The following is a 27,254-nucleotide window of genomic DNA, read 5'->3' on the forward strand; positions in this document are numbered from 1 at the left end:
TTGCATTCCAGGTAAGGGACAAAAGTGCACATTTATAAAAAAAAGGCCATGGGGTTTTCGTGAGCTGTCTACAAATGCATAAAAAACAATTAGGTTTTGTTTCGTCCTCGCCTGCCTCCACAGCACCTTAACACCTAAGAGAAAGGAAACATTTTATTTCATCATTATTGTTGTTACTATCAACACTACAACTGTGTTAAATACTGATATGGCGCAGGGAATAAAGGTGCTACCTGATGTGGGTCCACGGTCTCTTTCATTAAGGCCAAAGAATAAATGCTAAAGAGAAAAACAAAAAGAGGAACAAAAACTAAAGGAACACAAGGGGTTTAATCAACAGGTGAAGAAAGAGAGAGAAGAAAAAGAGAGTCAAGGAGTTAATAAAATAACACACATCATCAGCACAGCAGATGTAAACGCCTTCACATTCTCTCATGCTAATCTTTGTCACGTTACAGTTCACTCTACCAGCCACAACAGAAAGCTTTCTTAAAAAGAAACGAATAGGATGTGAATATGTACCTTTTCCTCTATTTCCTTTATTTGTCTCTTTTGCAAGTCAAGCCTGCCCTCCAGCTCTCTAATTCTCTGCAAGGCAAAGACAGACGTGGTTAGGTGGTCAAAATCTGTTCAAATATAAAACTAAAGACCATTTGGCCAAATCTCACACAATCTAACAAAAGTGTCAAACAGTTGTTAAACAGTTAATAAGACCAACTATTCCTGTATACGCTTCAAATACTCTGCCCCTTTCCCATCATGCCTTCTGTCTCCATGGTAGCTGTGTTGGAAAAGAATGAGCTGCCATGGCAACCGAGGAGCAGATTTAACAGTGAACAGTGGAAATGACTCCATCTTTGAGAAGCTTATTCACTGACTGTGGAATAACCTATTAAATCTTTGGTAGTACTTCATTTCACAGGTTTTCATAGTAATTAAGTGATAATTAGCAAGTAAGCCTATTTTGAAATTTCTTTGGAATTACTGCCAAATTACGCCATTATTTACCTCAATTTATCGAAAATTATTTCATTATAAAAGCTGAAATAGCATATAATGGTTAAAATAGAGCCCTTATGCTTGAGAAGCGGCTGTGCGCTGCTCTTCATCGGAGGTGGAGAACTAAAAACTAATAGAAAACACTTCTGATCAGAACAAATCTCACCATTGTGTGACTTATTGTCTACACAAATGTAACCTGGTAGCTAATGTAATGATTTAGGGAGTTTTTTAAGAAATTTCAATTAAGTTATTTGCTAATTATAACCTATTTATTGGCAGACATGGAAATAAAAACATATCAATTAACTTTGTATTTTTTTCCTGGAAATGTACTAAATAAATTACCAGCTATTGGGAAATAGCGGAATATAACTATTAAATAATGTTTATAATAAAGTAATTTTCAATACATTTTGAGGTAGATATTGGGGTAACTTGGCAGTAATTCCAAAGAAATTTCAAATAGGTTACTTGCTAATCATCCCCTAATTACCATGAAATTTGCAGACCTGTAAAATTAATCGTAACCTAATCTTTTATCTAGCTACAGTATCTGTAAGTGTGTTCAGGGTTAAAAAAGGAGGATACAAAATCATTGGCAAACACACAAGGGCAGACATCGAATTATAAAACTAAAACAGCAGCTTTTTAATTTAATATCATCTGTTCCAAATGAGCTGGTGCTGATGCCAAATGCTTCAACCAAACACAGCTTAATCATTCATTAAGGTAATAAAAACAAGCTGTTTCAGTCTTAATTACTAAACAACTGAGTCAGCCAGGATATGGAGAAAGTGCGTAAACTAAAGCCTTACTGTTGGGAAGGGGAGACAATTTTACTGGACTTTTGGATCAATCTATAAACTTTCAGTAGTTTCCATAAATGTAATTATTTAGTTAGTAAGTATGTCTCATGAGTAGTTGATTAGAAATGTGTTTTAAGTGTTCTGTGGTTAGAGATCAGTAAAACCATGTTAGTAAGTTACAGTACAACTGATTCAAATGAAGTTTAAGGTCAATGAAGGTGAATCACAGATACTGTACGAGCCATGGGTGTAAAACTAATGTGAGGGCTGTGGAGTGGAGGGATACTGAAGGATTGGGGGGGGGTATTAAGATCACAATGATGTACACACACACTCACACACACAAAGTCACTCTGTCTCATCCTTTCACTCTTCCGCCTCTACATGTGCACTTACAGATAGGGTTACAGGTTGCACACACAGGGATACTGCATCTTTTTCATAGCACCAGAGGTCTGGTGGGGTCAGACGTTTCAGACAGGTACCAGGGGTCAGATTGAGGGAGGGCAGGACTCAGTAACCTGACTCGATTTGTTTTCAGCCTTACCTGCTGGGCCTGCTGTAGGAGCTCCATGCGCTCCTGTAAGATCTGACTGTCAAACTGCCGGCTCTGCCGGAGAATCTGACGCCGCAGCTTGTCCACGGCTAGCCTCAGCTCCTCCCTCTGCCTGTCTGTCAGCGACTCGGCCACCGCCTGGCATGCCGGCTGCTCCTGCTGCAGAGCGCAATACAGCGTGGCCTCCAGCTCCTCGATCCTCTGCACAGCCAGCCACATACACACACACACACACATACAGGTACACAAACACACGTGGACGTGCACATGCGCATGCAGAAACACACACAGGCATGCACATGGAGGCACGCACAGACAGATACACATATGCACACACACACGCACACACACACATACACACACCACTGTGACCATGGTAGATATGAGGAACACTGTTCCACTTTATATTAAGGGTTATTTAGGCTCGACCTCCACATGGTAACTTTAACAACACAAACCATGTTTTTATTCTGTCTCCTACAGATTTGAACTCCACAGTTGCCTGACTGAAGTTACCATGTAAAAAACAAGCTTTCACCAACACAATATAAAGTGGGACCATAAACACAAACCAACACCAAAACTGACCAAATCAAATGGTTAGAATTACATGGAGAGTGACCTAAGTGTTAACTTCTGTTTTTTGGGTACGGTCAGTGGAAGGGGAGAATGTTTTAAGATCGTTCTTGCTAACAAAACCTAACATTAAAATCTTATTAAACCGATTCTGTATAGAATTTTTATTTAACTTCACTAGTTGTCTACTTGAATCGAGTTACACAGGATATTAATGAAGGCATTTATATCTTCACATTGTCTACAATTTAAGAGAGTAGATCAGTGATTGGCCTTTTCAGATGATAAAAGAGCATTAGGCCAATAAACAAGAAACCAAATATCTATTCAGTGGCTTACATTGTTGACAGAATTTAGACTTCAGTGGTAAAAGATGCAGTATCCCGTCACAATGCAACAAATTTTACCTTTATGGAGGATGTTGCAATCATGATGTTTAATGGGGTTCCAAATGTGTATGTGTCATGCTGGAATGACAATGTTGCACCTCTGCAATCACTTTATCATGAGCCATTATTCCTCGTACACGCTGTAATCAATATAAACGAGTGCATTTTGTCTATTTGAGAGGCCAACATTTGTATAAAGCGACAGACACTGCTCCAGGCTCCATACCATGTAGGACTGATCCAAGGCCTGCTTCCTGTAGTCCAACTCTTCCTCGAGGAATCCCTTCTGCTTACTGAACAGCTCCTGCAACAAGATGTGATAATATATAATACGGGGCATGGTATCACAACTGAACGGTGGAGTACAGTACATACTGTAGAATCAGAAAAAAACGTGAGTGGTACATTTTACATCTGGATGGGCTCTTTGACATTAGAAGCAGAAAAAACAAGCAGATAAATAGCTTGTTTTGTGTATACAACAGTGAAAAGTCAAGTATATTTGCATCTTAAACTTAAAAAGACAGTCAACATATTAGAAGATTGTGTACTCTAATGGTAAATTGATTTTTCACCTTCTCATTTTCCAGGTCGATCATCTTCTGTGTGAGGGCGGCCTCTGTATTATCTATCTGCTTCAACCACTGTACAGGGAGGAAAGGCGAGGGATTAATGCAGAAATAACTGTATTATCACCATCCATATGTAACTTCACAAAAATGACTCAAATGTAGTGGCTGTATTGGTAATAAATGAAGTGTTATGGCAACGTGTGTCCACTGTGTGACAGTAAAAACACTGAGAGGCCTTTCACTCACCTTTTCACACAGTGAGATCACCGACCCTGCTTGGATCACCGCTACCTGCTCCTCGTTTCTGAGGTTCTACGAAAAACACAACAGGAGTTATCAGATATTATAAATAAAAGATCTTATTTTAATCCAGCTGTGTGTTTGAACGCACCCCGTTATCCCCCAGGATATCCAGTTTCTTCATCAGCTCAGGAATGATTACATCCTGCAGGTCAAAACCAGACATCATATTGACGGCGTGCAGTCTTAAAAGGAGAACAGTGTTTGTGTACATGTGTTTTATCACCTTGACTCCCTGCTGCTGGCAGTAGATCTGCAGGGCGCTGTTGCTGTTCTCAGGGAACGCAGACATGTGGAGGTTGAGGGCAGGGGATCTGCGCTCCCTCTCCTACAGAAAATACACACCATGTTAATACTTGTATACCCATACACCTAAAAACATTGTGACATCAGCCAAACTAACATTTCTAACAAGTAACATTGATGGTGGTTCACTGTGAATGACAGATACTGAATGTAAATGAGTGTGAAAGGGGAGTGAATGAGGGATTTACTTACATGACACTGAAAACGTGGTCGGGATCTGCCAAAATGAGGGAGGTGGAAACCCATACATTTAAATGGGAAACCAAACCAAACCAACAGGGAGTTTGAAAACCCATGCTGAAACTAAAAACTGAGGTCAGTAACCTAACTTTTTTCTCCATTTCTAACTTCAATATTAAAGAAACAGATAAACAATTAAAACCCCCAAATTACACTACACTGTTCATCATTCTTTTATCTTATGGAAAATGTAAACAAAACGTAGGACACGTGCAAAAAAGGAAAGACAAAATGAACAAAGATGCGATGGGATATTGAACTTAAATACATTTTTATTCAATTAAAAATTATATTCATCTTAAAACAACATTCTTTCATTAAAAAAATATTCCAGTTCAGTGGAGGAGGGTGCGCACACAGCTGCCATGCAAAACAATGCAAAACACATATGCATAGAGAGGACTCAAGTGTGCATAAGAAAAAGAGTCTGTCTGTCTGTCTGTCTGTCTGTCTGTCTGTCTGTCTGTCTGTCTGTCTGGTGAGTCACTGTATGTAGGTCCTGCGTCTGGGACTGAGATTGTTGTTGTCGCCTCCTGGTGACAGTTTGACGTTGGTACAGTCTCTTACTTCCAGTTCAAGCACTCTGAATTCCAGCAGCTCGTTCTGATCCCGGGAATCCTGAACCTCGGCCTGGAGCCGCGACTCCGCATGCTGCAAAGCACCCATCTACAGACACAAACACACATACATATTTGTTATAATGGTTTGGCATGGTTTACAAAGCATTATGAATACTTTGATTAATGAATGTCCTGTAGTTATCATAGTTGTTGTTGTTTTTTTAAGTTTTTCAGATAGCTAAGAATCATCCCAAATTAAAGGAATACTTCACCCACAAATGGTTATGTGTATTTTAATTACTCAGCTGCGTTACCTTGTATTCTTGTAGACAAATTTACAGATTACACACATTTTCGCTAGAACCTTAGAATTTAAAACACTTCCTAATAAACAGTCTCACGCTTGCACAGGCGCGCTACTCATCCGTGTGAGTCCGGACGAGTCCGAAGTGTTTTAAATAGTAAGGTTTTAGGGACGATGCATGTGTTTAGGAAGTATTGAACATGTGACTGGATAAATGAGACTTGGATAATACTGCACGAGTTGTATGAGTTTGAAAACAGATGTTTTGATATAGTTTGGCAAAAATACTGACATCTGGTATTGAATGCTTGCTCAAATTAATATTCCTTTTAACTTTTATTTTCTTTGATCACTTTGCTCTACACAGAGATGGAACAAATTTTCCAGAAGATACAAAACTTGCCCCATCTTCGACTACTTTTAAATCCACTTAAAAAACGTTTATGTTTAATCCCATACTGCTTCTGTTTGAACTTTAACCACTCATAATTATCACCCTTGTACTTACATCTTCAGTTTCTATTTTTATCTTTTTAATTTATTTTAAAACAGTTTCTAACCTTTGAATTTGATGCTGTATTTCCTTTTTAATGTTAAAAGTATGCAAAGCACTTTGAATTGTCTTTATGTGTGAGGCCTTGATCAGAAATGTTCTGCTTTAAACCACATGTTTTTCTAGTTTTACCTGTGTTTTACTTAAGTAAAGTTCTTGACTGCTTGTGTTTAATCTTTTTTTTTATTTGTTAAATGAAAAAAAAAGACCAAAATATTTTGCAGCAAATGTCCATATTCCTCAAAGTTGGGCAAAATTATCATTTGGTATCAGTACAGGGAATATACAATATAAAGTGATGCATTAAAAGTGAGTATAGGCTAATGCAATTTACCTTCTCATGAAGTTCCTGGTTGGTCCTGAGCAAGTACGCCTTCTCCTCCACCCACTTTGAATCCTGCCATAACAACCAAACACAACATCAGCAAGAAATGACACTGGCAGGAAACGGAGAGGAAGTAACGCATCCCTGACGACATCTATTGCACTTCCAAATGACACATGCAAAGGTATTATAGACAGAAACAGACAGGAACAGAGTGGCAGTGGCACACGTTTATTGATCCAGAGAAATAAAGGCCTGTCCTGAGATAACAGGCAAAGGAGCTGCATTCATAGTCACAGGGAGTTCACAGTAACAGGAGGAGCAGAAAGTGATCCGAGGTGAAAAACAGCAGAGCAGCAAATCAAATTAACAGCAGGATCAAGCCACAGTGGAGCAGGCAACATGCAGAAACCGTGCCGTGACAAAGGAAAAACTTCACAACAAATGAAGAAGAATAGTGATATGAATTCATCATTATAATTTCAGTGTTCCTCAGGATATTCAGTATAGGTAATAATTAAGGTGCTAAATGTCAGAAGTTATTTTAATCTACTTAGTTTTAACAAAAGGCTTTTCTTCTACACGTGCAAAGGTTTGGCAGATCAAGATGTTTTATGATGACTTTTGTACATATTAAATAAACTAAAATCAATGTAAACTGAATTTTCATAATCAGAAAAGGTGAGAACTGACAGGAATCAAAGTGGTTTAAGCCTCCTCTACAGAATCCACATCACTGAAAAGCCCAATAACAAGAAACAGAACCAACAAGAAGGGATAAAGGGTGCGGAAGAGCATGCGGAAGTGACATCACAGGAATCTGCGGCAGACCTGGTCAGCATAGCGCCAGCCCAGGAGCAGAGCAGCCAGACAGACATGCAGGAGGGCAAGTGAGAGCAGGACCCGTGAGCTCCTGTCACCATCCCTCGTCTTTGTTGTTACCTGCCCCCTTTCGGCCAGGGCCTTCTCCAGGTCCACCATCTTGGCCTGGCAGCTGCTGAGGTCCATCTGCATCTGCTCACGTGTCTGTGGGAGGGAAAATCAGCCATCAGGGACCAGGCTCTGAAAACATGATATTACTGAAAAACACACATTTCAATAATTTACTAGACTTGGAAGTTACAGTATATTCACTTCTTGTGCCCAATGTGTGTATAGTTTGTTTGCAAAGTTGTAAAGAAAACCTTTTGAAAACTGTTGGATTATGGCTAAAGGGGTTATAGTGATAAAAGGGATAGTACAAACCCTGGCCTCCCTCTCAGCATCCAGAGAGCCCCCCGCCTGCTCTTGGAGTAGGGCATAGGCCCGCTGGAGAGCCTGGTACTCTCTAGTCAACTGACGGAAGCGAAGCTCAGACTCTTCACGGGAAAAACTCTTTATTTAAGAAAAATATAAATGAAAGATATTAAAGATATATTGAAAAGAAACGGGGTCAAACAAACACAGAAACCTTTACCTAAACTCATTTGTAAGTCCCTTATTCTGTAAATTATATTTAAAGGCAGGGTGGGTGATCTTGAGAAACTAGCAAGAGTACACTAGATTTCTAAAAATGATCCAGCCGAAAAACTCAGCCCAGTAGTTGCCAACTGTTTTCCAATGAAAGTATCCAGCAGCACTTGCTCCAAAAGTCCCTAAATCTAGAGAAAAAGTCGCCAAATCGGCAACACTGACAGTATGTCTCTTCAGGTCTCCCTCCAAATCCACTACCCCAATATTATCTTTGTTATCTCAATATGTATGCAGCACATCTTTCAGTTGTTCGAACTATAGAATGCGGTTTGAATTGTTTCTTTTTTCAGTGTAAACAGAGGATTTCCTTACCTCTTCCAAATCCTCCTCTGGAGTTGCAGGCGTGCGGTCAGTGAGGTCAGTGTTGTAGGAGGTCAGAGAGGAGGTCTCAGAGTCTATCGACTCCTCGTCAAATCCAAAATATGTCTCCACAACATGCCTCTGCAGAGGAGGAGAGGAGAACAGATGATATGCACATTGTTGAATAAAACCTTAACATACATTTTGTTGCCCAATCTATAGAAAGAAAGCCAACGAATCCAACATTCATCTAAATTATAACACACCTCATTTCAGAATAAAGAATTTATATTTTGAATTCAATAAAGATCTTAAGTCCACCACAAACATTTGCTTATGTTTTAAAAAATTGCTTAATTTCGTACAGTTATAGTTTATTCACCAACTTTTTGTAAAACTTGTCAAAACCAGGTACTGTCATTCTGTTGTTTATCTCAGGCAAAGTAAATGTGATCATATCAGATCAAGTATCTGCGTGTTTGTTTCTTCTTTCTTTCTATCAACTTTTCCAAACCCCACAGAGTCCTTACCATCATGTTTATAAGTCATCTCCTGGCAACCAGAGAAGTAGAGGCAGACAAGGGCACAGAGGCAAATGAAGGACGAGAAGTAGAGGATAAGGAGGATGTACTCGGTCATGTTGCTACTAGACCAAAAACGCCAACGAAAAACTATAAAGTATCTCCCAAAAATATGTCTATGATATCTTGTACTATACTAGCTGATTTATACAGAGCTGTGCAGGCCTGTCGTAACGTCCAAAAAGCACAATTGCTTTCCGTTGCACTCCCACACAAAATGAAAAAGCAGACAACAAAGCTTCTGGTTAAAATCAAACTACTCCTACAGGAAAACCAAAAGGCCGGCTTCTGGTTTTTGTCTCCAAGTTCACATATTTAGCTTCTGCTTTTAATTCCACAAAAAAAACAGAGAGACAAATTTCCAGGTGCAAGTCCAAGAGCCAAGCCGTTGTACCCAACGCTGTGTCCACCTCGCCAAGGTGACAAACTGGTTCCAGCAGAAGCAACGGGAGAAAAATATCTGACACGCATCTACAAACTCCTCCTCCTCCTCCTCCTAGCAACATCATAGACTCTAAATGTTCCCTGGTGTATTTGCCCAAACATGCACACACCTAGTTAGTTGTTGTAATCCCTTTCCCCTCTTTATCCACACACAAGGAAGCACAGATAAAAAGACACAAACTGTTGCTCACAAATTGAGCTAAGTGATTAATGTATTCATGATCGTACAATAACAGTAAATACACAAAATAAAGCAACAATGGAAATAAATAAATAATTTTGCAACAGCTGTGGTGGTTTGTTCATGTAGGAGTTGTGTGTGTGCTCAATGTGATGCTCCCAGCTGTGAGGGATACTGTCATCATTGTCTCCTGAGCCCAATTAAACACGAACATGCAGAGAGACACACACACACTCAATTAAAAAGTGTACTCAAGGATCAGTCAACCACAGATAAGGTAGTAAAAAACACTTACTTTAGACAGTTTGAGAGGTTTCCGCCTGTTCTTTTTGCTCATCACCAATCGGTCACGTTCCTACAGACAAACACACACAGTAGATCGAGATCAAGACCAGCCTCACATCTGCCACATCAGCCTTGCAGTGTCAAATTTTTTTTCTATAAAATGCAAGGTCAAATAAGAACGCAAGAAAATGAAAATCGAACTTTACTGATAATTGAGATGAAGTGATAACAGCGGACAGCAAACAATATGATTATAGGAATAAAGCATGTGGGTTGAAGCGCTTGTGATGAATTGGGCTGTCAAGGGAAGGTAAAGGAAATAGTGTGGGAGGGGAGAGATGGGTGATGATGAATAAATGAGGCATTCTCTACTGAATTAGAGATTGTGTGGACATATTCTTAAACCAATAATACATTCCATCAAACACAACTCCTGTCCCTTCTGAAAATATATAACATATCGCCCTAATCCGCAGGGATCCAACAAGCAGAGAGGAGCAGGAATTACGGACTAGTGCTTTCACAATGTGAAATGCCAAAATGTGACAGGAGACAAGTTCCTGTTATCTGACAGTATACATTGTTATATCGCCCAGCTCTAGTATCCCATTTTAGAACAATCTTTGATTATTTTCCAGAAAAAGTGGGAGATATCAGCGCTCATTGAAGAAACATATGTTATTGTTGTGTATATGTTAAAACCAATTGGAATTGATTGATTTCTTCACAAAACATAATGTAAAGTCCTGACCTGCGTGAGCTCGTCAATGATGCCACGTTGCTCAGAAACCTGCAGCTTGAGGAACTCCACTTCCTGTTCCTCGTGGGCATGGCTCAGGTCTGTCAGGGAGCTTGGCCGCTTCAGCTGGGTCTGCATGGATGGTTGCTGTGGGGGGGGCCGAGAGGAGGCGGCTTTTTCCTTCTGAGGGAGGGAGACAGAGACAGAGACAGAGAGAGAGAGAGAGAAAGAGAGAGAGAGAGGTCAAATTATGGTTTTATTATTATTATTAATTAAATTATTATTTTCTACTACTATCTGAATTTTGGATTAATCTAGAGAGAACAGGAAAACAACAGAGAGTATTAGTAAAACATATACTCGATGCAGCTCACCATCTCGGCGGCCTCTCGGCTCAGGTTCTTCAGTTTCTCCTCCATGCGTTGCAGCGTTTGCAGGAGGTCATCATTCTTCTTGGACAGTCGCTTGTTCTTCTCAAACAGGGGCTTCATCTGGCTCTCGGCCTCTCGCACCCGCTTCAACTAGACAGAGGAAGGAAACAGGGAGGGGAAACAATGCAATCTTAAGTGTTCTAGTGAAACAGAATTTCCAGTTTGAGCAAGAGAGGCAAGATCAAGGCTGGAAGGCTTAGAAAATAAAATGTTTTAATATACTTTTCATAGGCATGTATGTTTATTTATGTGTGTACATCTGTACTCGTAAGTGTAACAACATGTGTGTGTGTATTTTCATACCTATAATCCCTGCATGTATGTACTTCTCTGTGTGTGTGTTTCTCACTAGTTCATTCCTCTCGTCGGCCAGCAGTGCATTTCTGTCCTCCAGTTTCCTGATGACCGAGTGGAGCTCTGCAATCTTCAGCTGGAACCTCCTCATGTCACGCTCCTCCATCTCCTGTGGAGCAGAGGGGAGAGGAGAGGAGGAGGGAGAGAACAACTAAAAAAGGGAGTACATGCAGGCAGGCAGGTAATTGAGGTGGATGGGAAAGAGGAGGTGATGGGATGAAGGATGAGATGTAATTTCACTGTGCAACTGTCAGCCTGTATGTGCAGTATACACAGTATATCCACGTCCTTCTCATGAATGTATGAGCTGTTATGTGCAGGTGTGACTTAATGTACAGATATACAATAATGCTGTACATGTGATTAATGTCTTTCCTTGTCACAAGGCAAAAATTATTATGCATTCAAAGTCTAAAGGTATCCATGAGTTCCCTTTAAAATTGCCTGCCATAAAGACCTGCTAAAGAAACATGCTGTGTCTCAATATGCGTACTTCTGTACTTAAACTTGCTATATTGAGCGCATAAGTGCAGTCACACTGACAAGTATGGCAAAATGCAGTGCACTATGAGTACCTGGATAGTGTACTCATAACGGTCAAAAAGTTGAGTGTGGAACGCTGGATACTTCTCACCCTCAATGGTTGCCATCTAGGCTACGTAGCGGAAGGGGAGGTTCCAGCAGTAGTTGTGGTTGCTCCGGTGAACACCGCACTATACGTACAAATATAAGTTAAATACCACCATACTGTTGTCGGATAGAAGCCACCAGTATTGTTTATTGGGTTAATTTAGCAGTCTGTAATGTTTTGGTACCGCAAACAATGACGCTGCTATCTACCTAGCTCCGGTGAGTGCACAACAGCCGTGTTCGATGAATTTTGACACTACCCTGTCGAAATTCATGCACTATGCAAGTAAGCGCATAGTGTACACAGTGTACTTCATGGAAATGTACTATTGTAAGTATCTAAATTGAGATGCATGTGTATACCTGGTTGTTGAGCAGGTCTGGATTGTCCCCCAACCCAGGCACCAGCTCTCTCTTGGGGCTGCCGTGGTTGTGTTTCTCAGCCTCTCGTACATGACCCAGCTGCTCATCCAGAGCTTCCTTCTGCAGCTGAAGCTTCTGTGCGAAGCCGGCCTGCACCCCCAACTCCCTCTCCAGGTTGCCCATCACCCGGTCCTTCGCCTTCAACTCATCCATCTATGAGAGGGATGGACAGGAACATGGTGGTGGAAAGACAGACAGTTTTCCATTTAAAACCCAGTTACAGCCCATATTAATATCACTGTGTATAATAATGTAACAATGTATAGTGCGGATATGTCTGAGATCAGGTTGCAGAAAATACATCGAAAGTGTTTATGAAATTCAGCAAAAATGTGAGTGAGATCTGGTTTTCTTGAAGTGCATTGTTCTTCTGTCTTTTTTATGTGCAAACAATTAGGTTTAGCATGATGCAACTTTTAACCAACACCGTCTACACCTTCAGTCTAACAAGCTGTATGCTCCGTCGGCCGAGAACCGAATAAAAGAACGACAGTGTTTTAACTTTTAAAACATAATGCTTCAGCTGTGATTAATTTATGAAGCTTTGTTCTTGCTGTGCGTTCACACAACAAATGTTCCCACTTCTACTTCCCTCTGTATTTTCTTGTTTAACAATGGTATTTCCTGCACTGCCTGCTCTTCATCAATGAACCATTTTTACTCTGTTACCACTCTGATTCCACATATTATTAAGTCTCCTTGCTCAAACAGTCCTTTACTAACAATAACACCTGATGTAGTCCTACTGTATGTAACTGTACTGTATGTAGGGTTAATGAATAACAGCAGCAGGTTTACAGACTTCTATTTTTGCAGATAAGCACCGCATGGTGAGACAGACAGTACAGCAATTAGCCTGTAACCTTCATACAATGTCAGTGAGATAAACTATGAAGTAGGAAAACAGATGTCAGTGTGTGATGGACTCCTGGTGATATTCAAATATGGTTGAGACAGACAAGGACTATAAAAATAACATCTGCTGGGTATGCCAAGCCCTAACCTATCACAGGAAAAACAATACATGGTTTATAGGGCAGTGGAAGATCTGTCTTTTTGCTATTTGTTGCTCCACATTTTGTAATTTAATTAAGGTTAGCTTGTGGTGATAGACATAACAGGACACTCTCCAACAGAAATCCAAGGAAGTGAGATATATGGTATCGAATTTTAATAAAGGCCCCAAAACACGATTTTCTCAGTGAGCTTCGTACTTACTGAGCATTACTGCAAACATTTTCTGACAATGTTGGAACAGTTTTTGGTTATTTCAATTCAGAGATTTCTGCCTGTGTGCTTTGCAGCAAGGATTGAACTACTACTAAATAACTAACTACTTTAACTACATTTTAATTTAAATGTGATGGCAGTTGTGGGAGTTTGTTGGGTTTGCTTATTTTGCCAGGCCACTGGCAATAAAATAAGATCAAACCACACCCACACTGGTCCTGATGAGGCAGATCAGCTCAGTTTTTTCAGTGTTAAACACAAAGGGTGTGATTGTTGCTTATTTGATCACGAATATTTAAAGTTATTGAGAAATATTAGTGTATATTACTGTAAATACAAATATGCTAATTGGCGTACCAAGGATGAATAAAAGTTAATAAATTAAATAATTTCAAATAAACTTAAATAATCTATTGTGTCACATATTACATTATATGATAGCATCACCAGCAAGTATACCATCAACAGTGTCTTTAGGCAATATTTTAATTCATTAGTCTTTATGTAAAGAGCTTGTGGCCATGTCAGTATAAGATAAGCCATGTGTGGTGTCTTTATTGTGTGTCTTCCCAGCAGCATGTGGTCTCACCAGTCGGCGGATGTCTCTCTCACAGTCCCGTTTAATGCGGTTCACCTCATCCTGGTGCTGTTGGTAGGCCGTGCGGAGATCTGCTGCTTTGGCTTTATCTGCCTGCAGAGCATTCGCATGGGCCTCCTCAGCCTGCTTCCTGGCTGTCTTGTGCTCCTGGATCTAAAATGAAACACATACACACAATAATATTAACACACAACAACAAAGAGAGTCACACTCACACATTTATAAACACACGTCCTATCCCGTTAGACAGTTGTAATGATAGATGCCCTGTTTGTCTAGAAAGGCTACAACGAAACAATGGCTTGGCAACAGGCTTTTCCACCCTGCTTCCTGTTTTTCAGAAGCAAATTTACAATCAACACACACACACACACACACACACACACACACACACAAACACACTCACATAATGGTTTTTAGAATGCCAACTTTACACACAAAAAAAACCTGTTTGTCTCTATCAAAGAACATACAATGCCCTCAGAAAAGATCCACACTCATTTTACGATTTTGTGAGGTCACAGCCTAAATACAACAGGAAAAACAAACTAGCCACCACAGTTGACAGTTGATGTGTAAGTTCTTTAAATATGGTGCAATGACATTGCTGCATTGACAAGAACCAGAACTTTGAGGCACATTAAGCTGAGCTCTACTATATTAGAAGCAGAGCATACCAGATGCGGTTTGAAAGCAGTAAATACTTGGGTGTATTGGGTGATGTCATGGTTACCATGTCCATATTTTTCCACAATCTATAAAACATAATTAATACCACATTACTGTCACTTATATACATACAACCTACCTCCTGCTGCAGCTTTATCCTCTCCCCATCAAAAGCTCTCCTGGCCTCCTCCCGAGCCTCTCCCAGAAGAGCATTTTTGAGCTTGTCAGCGGCTCCGTCTCTCAGTGCATGCACAAGCCCCTGGAGCCTCTGCACCTCAGCGTCCCGGATCTTTATGGACCGGGCCAGCTCCACTTCATGCTGCCGCGCCAGGGTCTCACGGACAGCCGCTATCTCGCGTAGCTTTTCTTCGTGGAGTTTGGCGCGCAGGTCTGTGAGCGCCACAGCATGTTTGTGCTGCTCAAGCTCCCGAGCCTGCCGCTGCTCCTGGAGCCGCTCACGGAGCTTACATATCTGGGAGAGTGACACATTTTCAACCAGTCATTATTACACAAATCACAGGCCACCAGTGTGTTCATTCATTTTCCCCCCTGACCCCCTGTGTGCAACACTGAGACGACTTCATTTGCAAGTTTGTGCTTTAAGTCCTGAAACAAAATGGATGAACAGCTATCGAGTGGTGATTTATTCCCCAACAGGGAGCAGTAAACACTCAAATTGAGAACAGTTATGGTTCCTGTGCTGACTTTCATAAATGTTGAATCAAAAAGAATCTTTCCTTGCAAACCCCCTCCCTATATCTTCGTCTGCTCAGATTCATTTCATCATGATAAATGATTCCATTTGATGCATCTGTATACTTGTCCTACCTTAACTGTCAATATTATACTTTATGCACTGCTGTTGACATTCTTACATCCATTGCTCCACATGCCATCTTGCAGATGCTTTTTATGCAAAATGCATACGTTTTAAACATGGCTTGCACCCGTAAGAGCTGAATCCCGGTACTGTTACTGCCATTCTCCAAGTACAACCATGACGGATGCAGAGAAGGGCACAGAGAGGTAGTTTGTGTGTCAGAAGATATACGGAGAGGTAAACCACCATGACAGCTTTTCCAAGACTAGGTACAGTGTTAGAAGAGGAGGCGTAACAGCCACTGAATAAATATAATGCTGGTTGGCCATGTGGTGTACACTGATGACAATGTCAGCATCATTAACACCTTGTGAATGAGAAAAAACTATTAATATTTAGTGAAAATCCAACATGTGGAGCAAAGCATATAAGCTCATACTGAATGTACCATTATTACAGTTCCTACTATAAATATTACTTCTTAATAGGGCTGACCCGAATGCTTCGAAGCTTCGACCATTGCCATGGTATTCAACCTCCAAATCGGTATTGGAATGCTCCACAAAGCTTCGAATAACTTCGAATATTTCTCACCGAAGCTTCGAAGCCCAAAAACTGGTATTCGGGACAGCCCTACTTCTTAATAAGTATGCTTGTATTGAATATTATCAACTACAGACTATGAGCTTGCATAAAAAAACAAATAATGTATAAATAATTATTTGAAATTAGCGACACTCTCCTTCCTCTGCTTCTATTGCGATGATTTCAAGGGGACTACCTCTCTATCGTCACTGTCGTCATTTCTCTACACAAGGCCTCTACTTCCTCCTCCTCACCTTGCCCCGATCCTGCTGCTGCTCAATCTGGGAGTCCAACAGTTTGCTCCTCAGTTCCTCGTTGGTGGGCTGCACCAAGTCGGCCATCACCTCCGATTTCTCCAGCTTCCTTCCCTTTTTAAGGGGCGGGGCTGCAGGGGGTGTGGTCGAGGACATCACACTCTGGCCGCCCAATCAGGACGGACATAGAGTGCCAGGTGTGGTGGCGAAAAGGAGGAGAGAGTCAGTCGCTGCTCCGCCTCCGTGCGAGGCCCTGCATCATCATCATCATCATCATATAGTTGTCAAGTCTACATCATTGCTGGAGGTTGCTGAGAGTTTCTATTTGAAAGAGACAGACAACCACAAAGAAAAAGAAAAATTGCAAGTCAGCATTGAAGACTGGGTTACACCAAAGTACTCTGCACAATGCACTGGACCCAAGCCACATGACGCACTACAGCCTGGGGAAAACAGACTATTTTTGGGACTAACATTTACACTCTCCTCTGTCACCCTATTCTCTCTAACAAATACATGTGGGCCATTTATCATCATCCTATTCCAGTCCCTGGGCCGTACTTAGAAGCCCCATAGTGCATGAAAATGTGTCTGACCACCATAGTTACGGTCCCTGGCCTCTCAACACTTCTCTCTTTCAGTAGACCAATAAATGAATCTTTTACATTGATGTTTCCTTTTTCCAGAGATCCTTTAACCTGTTCTAGATCTGCCCTCATATTGTACAGAATAAAGAGTTGTTCTAGTATCACTGTAGTCCATTTAACCACTGCAGAACAAACTAATCATCACATATCACATCAGCACTCCTTTATCACTTTATTGCAAATTACCTGAACACTGACAATCTGTACTAATAATAATAATAATAATAATAATAACTAGTAGTTCAAGAGAAGCCTCCTTGGAAAATTCATCTTTGCCTCATTTGTCTACATTTTTTATTGCTTTCTTTTTGTCTTCACACCTTCTAAATAAATTACTGTTTCAAATAGATATCTGATTGATTTTGTCTCGACTCTTTGGACCAGGCGAATGTAGACGGCAGCTGCCTCGATTACTGCCATTCGATCCTCCCACTTCATCCATCAGTGCAATGCAATTGCAAGATTTGTCTCCGCCTTTCCCTTTCTAAACATGCAGGATATACCAGAAAGAGTGGCCACTGGCATTTATTTTTCTAGTTATAAGAGCCATAATATAAGACATCAGCAGCAGCAAATCATCACAATTTGAGAAGCTGAAACGATAGTTGCACATTAAGTTTCTGCTGTAATATAAAACCAATAAGGTTATCATTGATATGCATTGGCTAAGCTGGAAAAAAGGAGGCATCCAATTGAATCACACAAGGCAAATGATGATTAATTCTCTTAGTAATCCTGATCCTTTTTTCCCACTGAAGGCTGACTATAGTTGTGTTAGCAGGTGTATTTTTGGCATATTTTTTTTATGGATTTCTTGCTACATTGACACACATTCACTACGCTGAAAGTGGACTCCTCTAATCTCGTCCTGGAATAAATTGTTACCCAGTAACCTTTCAGTTCTTTCTATTAAATAAATAATGCATCGATGAGGGAGCTAAAGCATTAAGACCGCAGGCGCCTCCATCTTTTTTCTACACACATACACTACCAAACATTCATACAACATACACAGATGGCAGCAATAGTTACCAAGGCAACCCTTGCTCTCAAAAACTCCTCTTGTAGCAAAGGATGATGGGAAGGAGGAGTCTCACGGTGGATTTGAAACACACACAGAGAAAACTGCATTGTATAGAGGCTGCACGTTTGAAAAAACACACACACACACGATTTTGTTATCTGGTCCAATCTCTGAGCCGAGGTTGACTGAGAGACAGAAATGCACTGATGCCGGAGGGCAAGGAAGCTTTCTTCCACATGGATTCTTACTCAGCACACACAATCAAACGTTGGGAACCAGTGGGGATGGGAGGGAAAAAGAATAAGCCTATAAGAGAGAGGCAAAGAAGAGGAAAGAGCAGACCTCTACCAGACAAAACCAACCTTCAACCATTTCCCCCACTCTCCTCTTACATCCCTCCACCCCCACTTGCTGGCATGGTGATGTTACCAAGCTGAGGGACTCAGTGATGTCACTCTCATTCACAGAGACAGCGAGAAAGAGAGGGAGATCATTCACACACAGAAAACACGGACACAAGCACACACTTAGACAGAACAACTAGGGACAGATACCACCGACATCTATTCACACAAAAGCTCTCTACACTTATTCACATTACTAACAAATGTGTCTTTATTTGCAGGAGGTCAATAGACTTGACTCACATGTGTACTGGAATTTGCAAACATCATTTACAAGAGCAAAGAAATGTTTTTTGTACACTTTCTACCCTGCCACTTCTTTAAGCATGTTTATGCATGCATGTGCCATTATCAGAGACCAGGTGTACCCACACTGAAATGGCTGAGAGGCACGATGGATGGTTTCACTGTTTTATCTTCATATGGCAAGGAAGGATGTAACGCTTTTCTTCAGTAGAAATAGTGATGAATAGAGTGATACCTTAAGTGGTCTGATGCCGAGAATATTTTTTATACTGTCTTCTTCACATATTTTGTCACATCTAGTCTATTTATAACCTTGATCTTTATCAATATCAATAATAAAAGGTGTGAATCACCAGAGTCACCACGATACGATATTATCACGATATGACCTAATTGCGATTTTAAACATTTTGCAATATGCGGAGTATTGCGATAAGATATATTGTGATATATTGCGATTTATTACCTTTTTTCAACTGCAAATTATTCAGTTTGTCAACATCTGTTTTATCCAATAAGATACAGTTTTCACTCTGTTCATCTCAGAGTTTTCATTCACATATCTTGAGGTCAGAGGTCAAGGGACCCCTTTGAAAATGGTCATGCTAGTTTATCCTCGCTAAAATTTAGGGTCACTTTGGAGTGCTTTTTAGCATTCTTCCCGACAAGCTTACATGACATTCCTTAGGTTTTCTAGTTTCATTTGATACCAGTATCTTCATTTCGAATTGTTAAGAGGTTAATAGTTTATATAATAAAAGATCGATACTTTTCGTCTGTGCATCGATACAATAATGCCAGGCAAAATATGGTGATACTATACTGTATCTATTTTTCCCCCACGCCTAATTAATAATGATACATTTTCCACTTGGCATGAGCCCAGATGTTGCCGTGTGTACAGGCACAAACATATATACTGTATGTGCCATCAACCACACACAATTCCCACAAAGCCCCCTGGAGCCACATGTTCCCAATCTGGCAGCCAGAGCCAAACTTTGAGAGTTTATAGGGGAAACTGGAACAGTTTATAGGGGCACCAAGAAGCTAACAGGCACCTTAAATGTTCACAGAAGCAAACAAAAGCCGGCACAGGTCATAGATCTTAAATAACCTCATCCACTCGGATATACAGTATATACAGTTACCCAGCTTATATTGCACTAAAAAGCCCAAATGTTTAAACAAAAACCTTTCAACAGATAGAACTGATGGCGGAGATCAAAGAGTCATCATCGACCCTGCTTCACCCAAATATAACTGATAATCCAATGTTCATAACTAAAGAAAATTACTATGACTCATCACATCAATCACAAGTCATATTTTGCAAAGAGTAAAAGATAAATTGAATAAAACAGGAACAAAAAATGTACCTTTAAGACCTAATTAAATGCAGTGAATCTAGCACTGAGACAATCTGTTTAAAAAATGGAGCTAAATCACTCGATAGTGAAGTCCTGCAAGAAAGAAGTGATGAAGAAATCCTGCGGCTGCTGAGGAGTTTCACAATTAAGCTAATTGCTGCTTGAGAATGAGACTCAAAACAGTCAGCAACAAAATGTGTCCATCAGCATGAATACAGTATTAGTTGAAGCAAGGCTTTATGTTGGTACCTATGACTGGCTGATATTGAAATCTGGATCCTTTCAAAACAGGCTGAACAAAGTGTGACAAACATATATAGGTAGTTTCATGACTGCCTCAGGAAATCCCTGTTCTCTCTGTGAAATGACGGGCCTGTAGAGGGTTACTACAGTACACTGGTTGATGGTGTTCAGAGTTGCCTTTTAGTTGGAAGATTTAAATAGGCTGTGACGTGATGGTGTTTATTGTTCTTTATAATAAGAATTATTGTACTTAACATTAGTGGTGAACTGTACAGTATAGTGGACAATGGTAAGGCAGTACATTCTTAAAAGTAACCTACTTTAACAGCTGGAGACTGTTTTGATCATTTGAAACAAGAAGCCCTTTCAAAAAAAAAAAAAAACGTCCGCCTACCAGTTGGCAATAAAACCATTAAGTTTTCTATTTCTATTTCAGGTACATTTGGTGGCAGTGTTCCTGAAACTATTCTGCCATTTGTCTTTCTGTGAGTTTGCAGCATAATGCAGCCATACAATCAAAGGTAAATAAATAAAACCTTTTCCATTTCGTCCTACAGTAACTAACAATTAGTTTCATTATTGATTAATCTGCGGATCATTGTCTGGATTAATTAGTCAATCAGTTGCTCTATAAAACATCAGAAAATAGTGAAAAATGCTTTTTTTGTTTAGCCAACAGTTCAAAACCTGAAGATATTCAATTTACTATAATATAAGACTTCGGAAAAGCTGCAATTCCTCACATGAAGAAGCTGAAACCATCCCATTTTTGGCTCCTTGAAAATGAACTTAAATGATAAATTGATTATCAAAATAGTTGATTTCTGGTCGATTGACTATTGAATTAATCGACTAATCGTTTCAGTACTAGTTGCTTCTTCCTATGAAAAGCCAAGTTGCTCTCCACTCACTGCTTCTTTCTATACGACTAGTTGATTTATATCACACCTCAAAATTCCTATTAAATCTATATTTATGAAGTCATCAACGAGTCAAGTGCAGTGGAATAAGTATTTCCGTCGTTAGTGCAATAAACCTGTCTTTGATAGACATCAGAAAAATTAAGCCTGCAGCGATATTTGCTTGTATTATTGCTGAGGGATGTCACCATCATGATTAACATACACATTGTGATTTAGACGTCACAAAAAGTCATAATGCATGAGACAATTTTCTGGCTACAAGAAAATAAATTAATAAAAAGCTGACATTTTTGAGAAACATAACATTTAATATTACATTTACATGAGTAATTTGATTTCATGTCATAAAAATATGTAATAATGCACTTTAAGGTTAACTTTGTTCTTTAGCAGAGGTTATTTATAGGTTATTTATATATTATAGGTGTTTAATGGGTTATAAATGAAGTGCAAAATGTTGGGTAGACAGACGTCTTTGCAATGGTCACAAGCTTAATACACACTCACAGATGGACCTCCTCGAAGCTAGACAGACCACACACACACTCACGTGGTGTCAAACATTAACTAGACATGCAGGCCCAATAAATACATAAAAGAGCTGCAAATGGGAGCTGAAACAAAGGCTCGTTGCTTCTCCGTCTAGCTTAAAAATCAACAGTGAGGGCGTGGACAGACTGAGATATACTCCTGTTTATATTGCACAGTCGGTACAATGCCTCGTAGGCTTATATATGGACACATATATTCTCATTGTAGTTCATATCAGCATCAGCAGACTGTCAGAACAGGTCTGGCCATGCTCCAGAGATCCCTCTACAGTCCACACACTTAGCAGTCTAGCGATCTGCTCTAAAGACACCATAAAGATCCCACTGAGAGGCTGAGTAACCCAGCCAAGTGCAGCACTAGTGGAGCATATGACCTACAAACTACCATGCCAGCAGAATGACTACAAGTTACTGACCCCAATGACTACTCAACCCAAACAGATAAACAAGATGTCTCTCTCTTTCGCTGTGTGTCTCTGTCACACGCATGCTACCAACTCAGTTACGCTATTGTTAGTTTTATTGCTCAGGGTTTAGATCTATAATACCTACTAATGCGTCAATTTGGTCATTCATAGCAAGTGTGTTTTTGGCTTGTGCATTTACATCTATGCGCATGTATGCTTTTGCATGCATGGGTGCATCTGAGTGTATGTTAGCAGCCTCTCTCCCCTCAGAAAGACATGATAGTGCTGTCAGTAATGTGATTAACCTTGCCTCTCTATCTCTCTCTCTGGCTACACAGTGAGCACATTAATCAGTACTGGCTGGTTACTATTAACCCGTCTGGTTTACACATACACATTAATACACAGTAAAGACATTTGTCCCATTCTTTGCATTAAGAATATTGGATGTCTTCAAGAAATGGTTATAAAAAAAAAGAAGTGAAGCAATGAGAGAGGTGTGCACATCAGGGGGTATAGTAGTCTACAGGGATTATCCTGGCAGCAGCCCGTTACTCAAAGTGTTATACTCAGGAAAGCAGGGGTATGGAGGGAGAGATAGGATTATGAATGAAGAATAAGTGGGATGAATTAAGTTATGGAGAGGAGTCTGGATAAATGCAGGGGGTGAGGGGAGAAAAAGAGGGGGGCAACTACTGTATGACGTAAGTAGGAGTCCCGGTGAATGTCAGCATTCATTGATTTTATACCTAACAGAGTAGGGATGCACCGATCTGACTTTTTCAGTCCTGATACCGATAGCGATACCTGGGCTTTTGGTATTGGCCGATACCGAGTACCGATCCGATATCAGTGTTTAATCAATAAGCTGTATGCCTCACTGTGTGGAAGTGACTGGGATCATTCTTTTATGTGTAAGGCAACATCAGGCTTGACTTAAACATCGCTTTCCTAACTTTGTAAAACAAAATGTGACCAATAAATACAAAGATATAAATGTATTTAATTGTTTTGTGGTATTAACATCATAAATCGTACACCAGCAAACTTGGTAAAAAAATTACAATTTAAGTGTAAACCTTTTTAACGCAGCAACAAATTGGTCAAAACTTAAATATGAATTCAACTTACAGTATATAATGTATATAGTATATAAACATAAAATTTAATTAAATGGATCAGCCCCATTGTCACCGATATCCGATCCGGTTATTTGAATCAGTATCGGCCCGATATCCGATCCAGTATCAGTATCGGTGCATCCCTATAACAAAGTAGACTGTCAGGTTGAAGTCAAGAGTGAAAAAATAACATTCAACCATCATAAATAGACAGTGAGCCTGTCTTCCTGTCATAATAATAATTATAGTTTTGTTCCAGTATACCTGCATGAGAGCTACCCCTTAAAAATCAGTTAATACAACACATAATGAGCACAGATATGCATCATAGTTTTCACAGCATGGCCCTGAGCAGGCTGATCAAACAGAAGTGAGTGTGCAACACATGTTGGATGTCCACTGGGGCAGATTTACGAGCCCTCTGGAGCTGCCCGACACAGCAGCAGAGCTGTTATGACAGATAAACACAGCAGACGGGCAGAGTACATGCATGGCAGAGGACTGGTGGTGTGGGGGTAACAGTGGGCTATATGGTGGTGGTGGAGATGATGTGGCCAGCTCTCTAATGAGCTGTCAAATGGGGAGATTATCTGGTAGAGTGCTGCTGGAGGCTGGCTGTCCGGCTTGCCAACCACACCCCACCGGCGACAGACATGCATGGAGGCTGCTGCTGCTGCTGCAGCATCCTCCAGACACAGAGGTCGGATGTCCTTGCACTCAGGCTGTAAATGTGTTCATCTGTGCACCACTGTCATGTAGCTCTGGTGTGACCACGGATGGTATAATGTGCTCCATATAACCCACCAGGGGCCTCCCTTAAAACCGGGCAGGGCAGAATGAAAGATAACGTTATCATTCATACTTCCTCCTTTTGGCTACTAGCTGGCAGAGACTGGATGTCATTAAAGGTTCACGATGCAGACAACATACACATCACAGTCTGGGTCGATATGATGAGGCTTGGCAGTTGACGTTAATGTTGGTAGAGGTTGACGTTAATGTTGGTAGCAGTTGACGTTACCGTTGGTAGAGGTTGACGTTAATGTTGGTAGCAGTTGACGTTACCGTTGGTAGCAGTTGACGTTACCGTTGGTAGCAGTTGACGTTACCGTTGGTAGCCCAAAACTCTCACCGACAGCCAGATATGATGTCGGTGGTTTCTCTGGCCGTTTCTGCCCCGTTATCAGATGAAACACGGATGTCGGATACATGTCACAGCATATAACAGCAGCCTGTCAGAGTCTACACAGAGTTGTCGAGTGAACTTACCTGTAATGGAGGTCCGTGGTGGTCACAAGTGTCCTGATGTTGAAGCGGACGTTAATCAGCTTCACATCCAGGAAGAGAGGCTGGTCTCCGGCGTGTTGGAGAGCTGAATGAAATCACCTCCAGCTCTTAAAAAGATGGCGAGCTGCGCTAAACTGCACACGGTGAGCGTTAACAACTTTATTCCTCAGATATTACACACATTATCCAGCTGAAAGTTGTATTTCCACCGCTGATATATCCTCCTCTAGTGAGCTGCAGACAGCCTCTCCTCTCCTCTCCTCTCCTCTCCTCTCGAGCCCCGCACGTTGACACTTTCCTCCACGCCCACACACACACACACACACACACTTGACGTCACCCGTTTCTACATTTCAAACACACACGAGTAAAATAGATAAATAAATAAAACTGTGTGTCGACGTGAACATGGGAAGAGGGAAAACGCCGGGTTGCCGTGCGGGCGTCGCCGGTAGCGTGATAGAAGCGCGACACCTGACTGCGTGTTCAAGAATGACACCGCGCGCGGTTAGTGCGTGGACACGCAGCCGGTGCGGGAGAGACGTGACGTCGTCGTCAGGGCGTCAGGTGGTACACCATCACATGGATGTATACAGAGATGGTACACACACCATACACACCTCCATGGTACACACAGAGGAGACAGGATTTGAAATAGTGGTAAAGGTGGTCTTTAGGGGGAGATAGCAGGTCAACAGTAGATGTCACATAGAAGTGGTGTGCATCATCTGGAAGCTTGGAACCTGAAGATTAATTTGAGAGCTCAGCACTGTGTGTCAAATTGTTATAGTCATAAATAAGGAGAATATGATCACTTGCTCCATTATGTCTCATAAGTTGTTGCAGCAATTTTGGGGGTTGATACCATTTGTTACACAGATTTAGTGCTAAATTTAACCATTTTTTTACCACTTAAGAATTGATCAAAAATGATCAAAAATCCCTCCAAAATAAAATGTTTGGACACCTTTGTTGAAGTTTCTTGGACGTCAAGGGGCACAGTCAAATTGAAACTGCTGTGTGTTGCTGAGTGCTGTTGTTGAAATTGTTGTTTTCTTGTTTGTTTGTTTTTTTGTTCTTCTTCTTTGAGGTATTTATTTATTTTGTCTTATCTTTTATTTTATTTGTTTTCTTTGTTAGATATGTGAAATACATGAAATGTCATGTCTCTCTTTGAAATTGAAATTGAAATTGAAATTGTTTGACTAAACATTTCATTGTATAATTTAATTATAAATATTGTTAGTCTGTCTATGTGTATATATGTATATATGTTTATATGTAAAATTCAATACAAATATTTTAATAAATACCACATTAAGACACAATACTTTGAGGAACACCATAGAAAAAAGGTATGCTGTGATTTGGTATCAAAACTTTTGACATTTTGAAATTTCTGTAAGAATTATATTTTTCGGCGATTGGATGGCGAGCACTTCTGTTCTGGAAACTACTCAGAAACCCCCTTATTGTGAATACACCTATAGGAAAAATGCTCTAGGTCTCTAGTTTGTGGCTGTAAAGTTTCATGAGGCTGTGATTATCCTAGAGGTCACAACACAACACATTTTGTTACAGTGAGGTCAAGTTTTAAAAAAATCGGTCTGAATACAATGAAATGGCTACTTTGGGGACAAACATCATCACACAGGAATACAATGGGGCTCAATGGATCTCAGCTTTACAGTGATACCCAATTTATGCAATTCCAAGACTGTTTAGGGACCCCAGTATGCATAACACATTTATACTGCATTCAAAACCTGTGCATGGTTTTTGCCCAAAACTAAATCGGATTATCATAAAGTGCTCATGTCAGTAAAGGGGAGACTCGTGGGTACCCATAGAACCCATTTTCAGTCACATATCTTGAGGTCAAAGGTCAAGGGACCCTTTTGAAAATGGCCATGCCAGTTTTTCAATGGATAGCAATGGATTCCTTAGGTCTTATAGTTTCATATAACTTCACTCTAGCTTTAAAACTGAACCTGCTACAGCCTCTGAAAGACAGTAAAGTCGGGTCTCAGAGGGTTAACAAAGGATGGAAATAAGATGGGAACCAAAAGATTTGTGATTTGTGAATAAAATATTTTCCAAGTAAACATAATATATTCTAGAGATTACCCATTGAAACAAAGAATATCTTTATAAGGCTAATCTTATTATGTCTATACTTTGCAAGCTTTTTTTAATTTAGCTTTTTACTTTTTGTTCATTTTTAAGTCTTTCATTTCATTGTCATTTCATTCATTTATCTTACTATTATATTTTAAATAGGCCAACTTTTATATTATAATGTTGAAAATGTTATTAGCACTCTTTGTGTGGGCTCTGTTTTGTAGCCTATCTGATGTGTGTACATGAGATGATGATGATAGTTAAAATATTATTATATAAGAGAGCCACTGTGACTCTCGCCAGGGATCATTGTAAAAATAACTTTCTGTATAAGTAAAGGTTATAAAAAGGTTAACCCTCATCATCATTATCATGCAAACTCACT

The 27,254-nt window shown here is 40.2% G+C and overlaps 1 protein-coding gene across 1 annotated transcript; it reads right to left on the reverse strand.

The window, feature by feature from the left end:
• Window positions 1-11: 11 nt before the first annotated feature.
• jakmip1 (janus kinase and microtubule interacting protein 1) lies at window positions 12-25,288 on the reverse strand. The gene is made up of 23 exons (XM_037780333.1): window positions 24,731-25,288; window positions 16,526-16,846; window positions 15,006-15,338; window positions 14,189-14,350; window positions 12,310-12,522; window positions 11,312-11,425; window positions 10,906-11,052; window positions 10,544-10,714; window positions 9,803-9,862; window positions 8,314-8,442; window positions 7,735-7,863; window positions 7,432-7,515; window positions 6,499-6,561; window positions 5,315-5,413; window positions 4,428-4,529; window positions 4,293-4,346; window positions 4,148-4,213; window positions 3,905-3,973; window positions 3,556-3,633; window positions 2,356-2,565; window positions 523-588; window positions 234-310; window positions 12-134 (listed from the first exon to the last, which is right to left on the reverse strand). The coding sequence occupies exons 2-22, from the start codon at window positions 16,679-16,681 to the stop codon at window positions 260-262; spliced, it is 2,556 nt and encodes an 851-aa protein (XP_037636261.1). The 5' UTR covers window positions 16,682-16,846; window positions 24,731-25,288; the 3' UTR covers window positions 12-134; window positions 234-259.
• Window positions 25,289-27,254: the final 1,966 nt, after the last annotated feature.

This window comes from Sebastes umbrosus, chromosome 9 (assembly GCF_015220745.1).
Source record: "Sebastes umbrosus isolate fSebUmb1 chromosome 9, fSebUmb1.pri, whole genome shotgun sequence".
Lineage (NCBI taxonomy): Eukaryota > Metazoa > Chordata > Actinopteri > Perciformes > Sebastidae > Sebastes > Sebastes umbrosus.

Bases quoted from the DNA above. Each gene is read 5' to 3' on its own strand.
- jakmip1 (XM_037780333.1), bottom strand. From the start codon at position 16,681: ATGTCCTCGACCACACCCCCTGCAGCCCCGCCCCTTAAAAAGGGAAGG. The intron at 12,523-14,188 runs GTGAGACCACAT...TCCCTCTCATAG, and splicing joins AGAGAGACATCCGCCGACTG to ATGGATGAGTTGAAGGCGAA. The intron at 4,214-4,292 runs GTGCGTTCAAAC...TGTTTTTCGTAG, and splicing joins ATATCCTGGGGGATAACGGG to AACCTCAGAAACGAGGAGCA.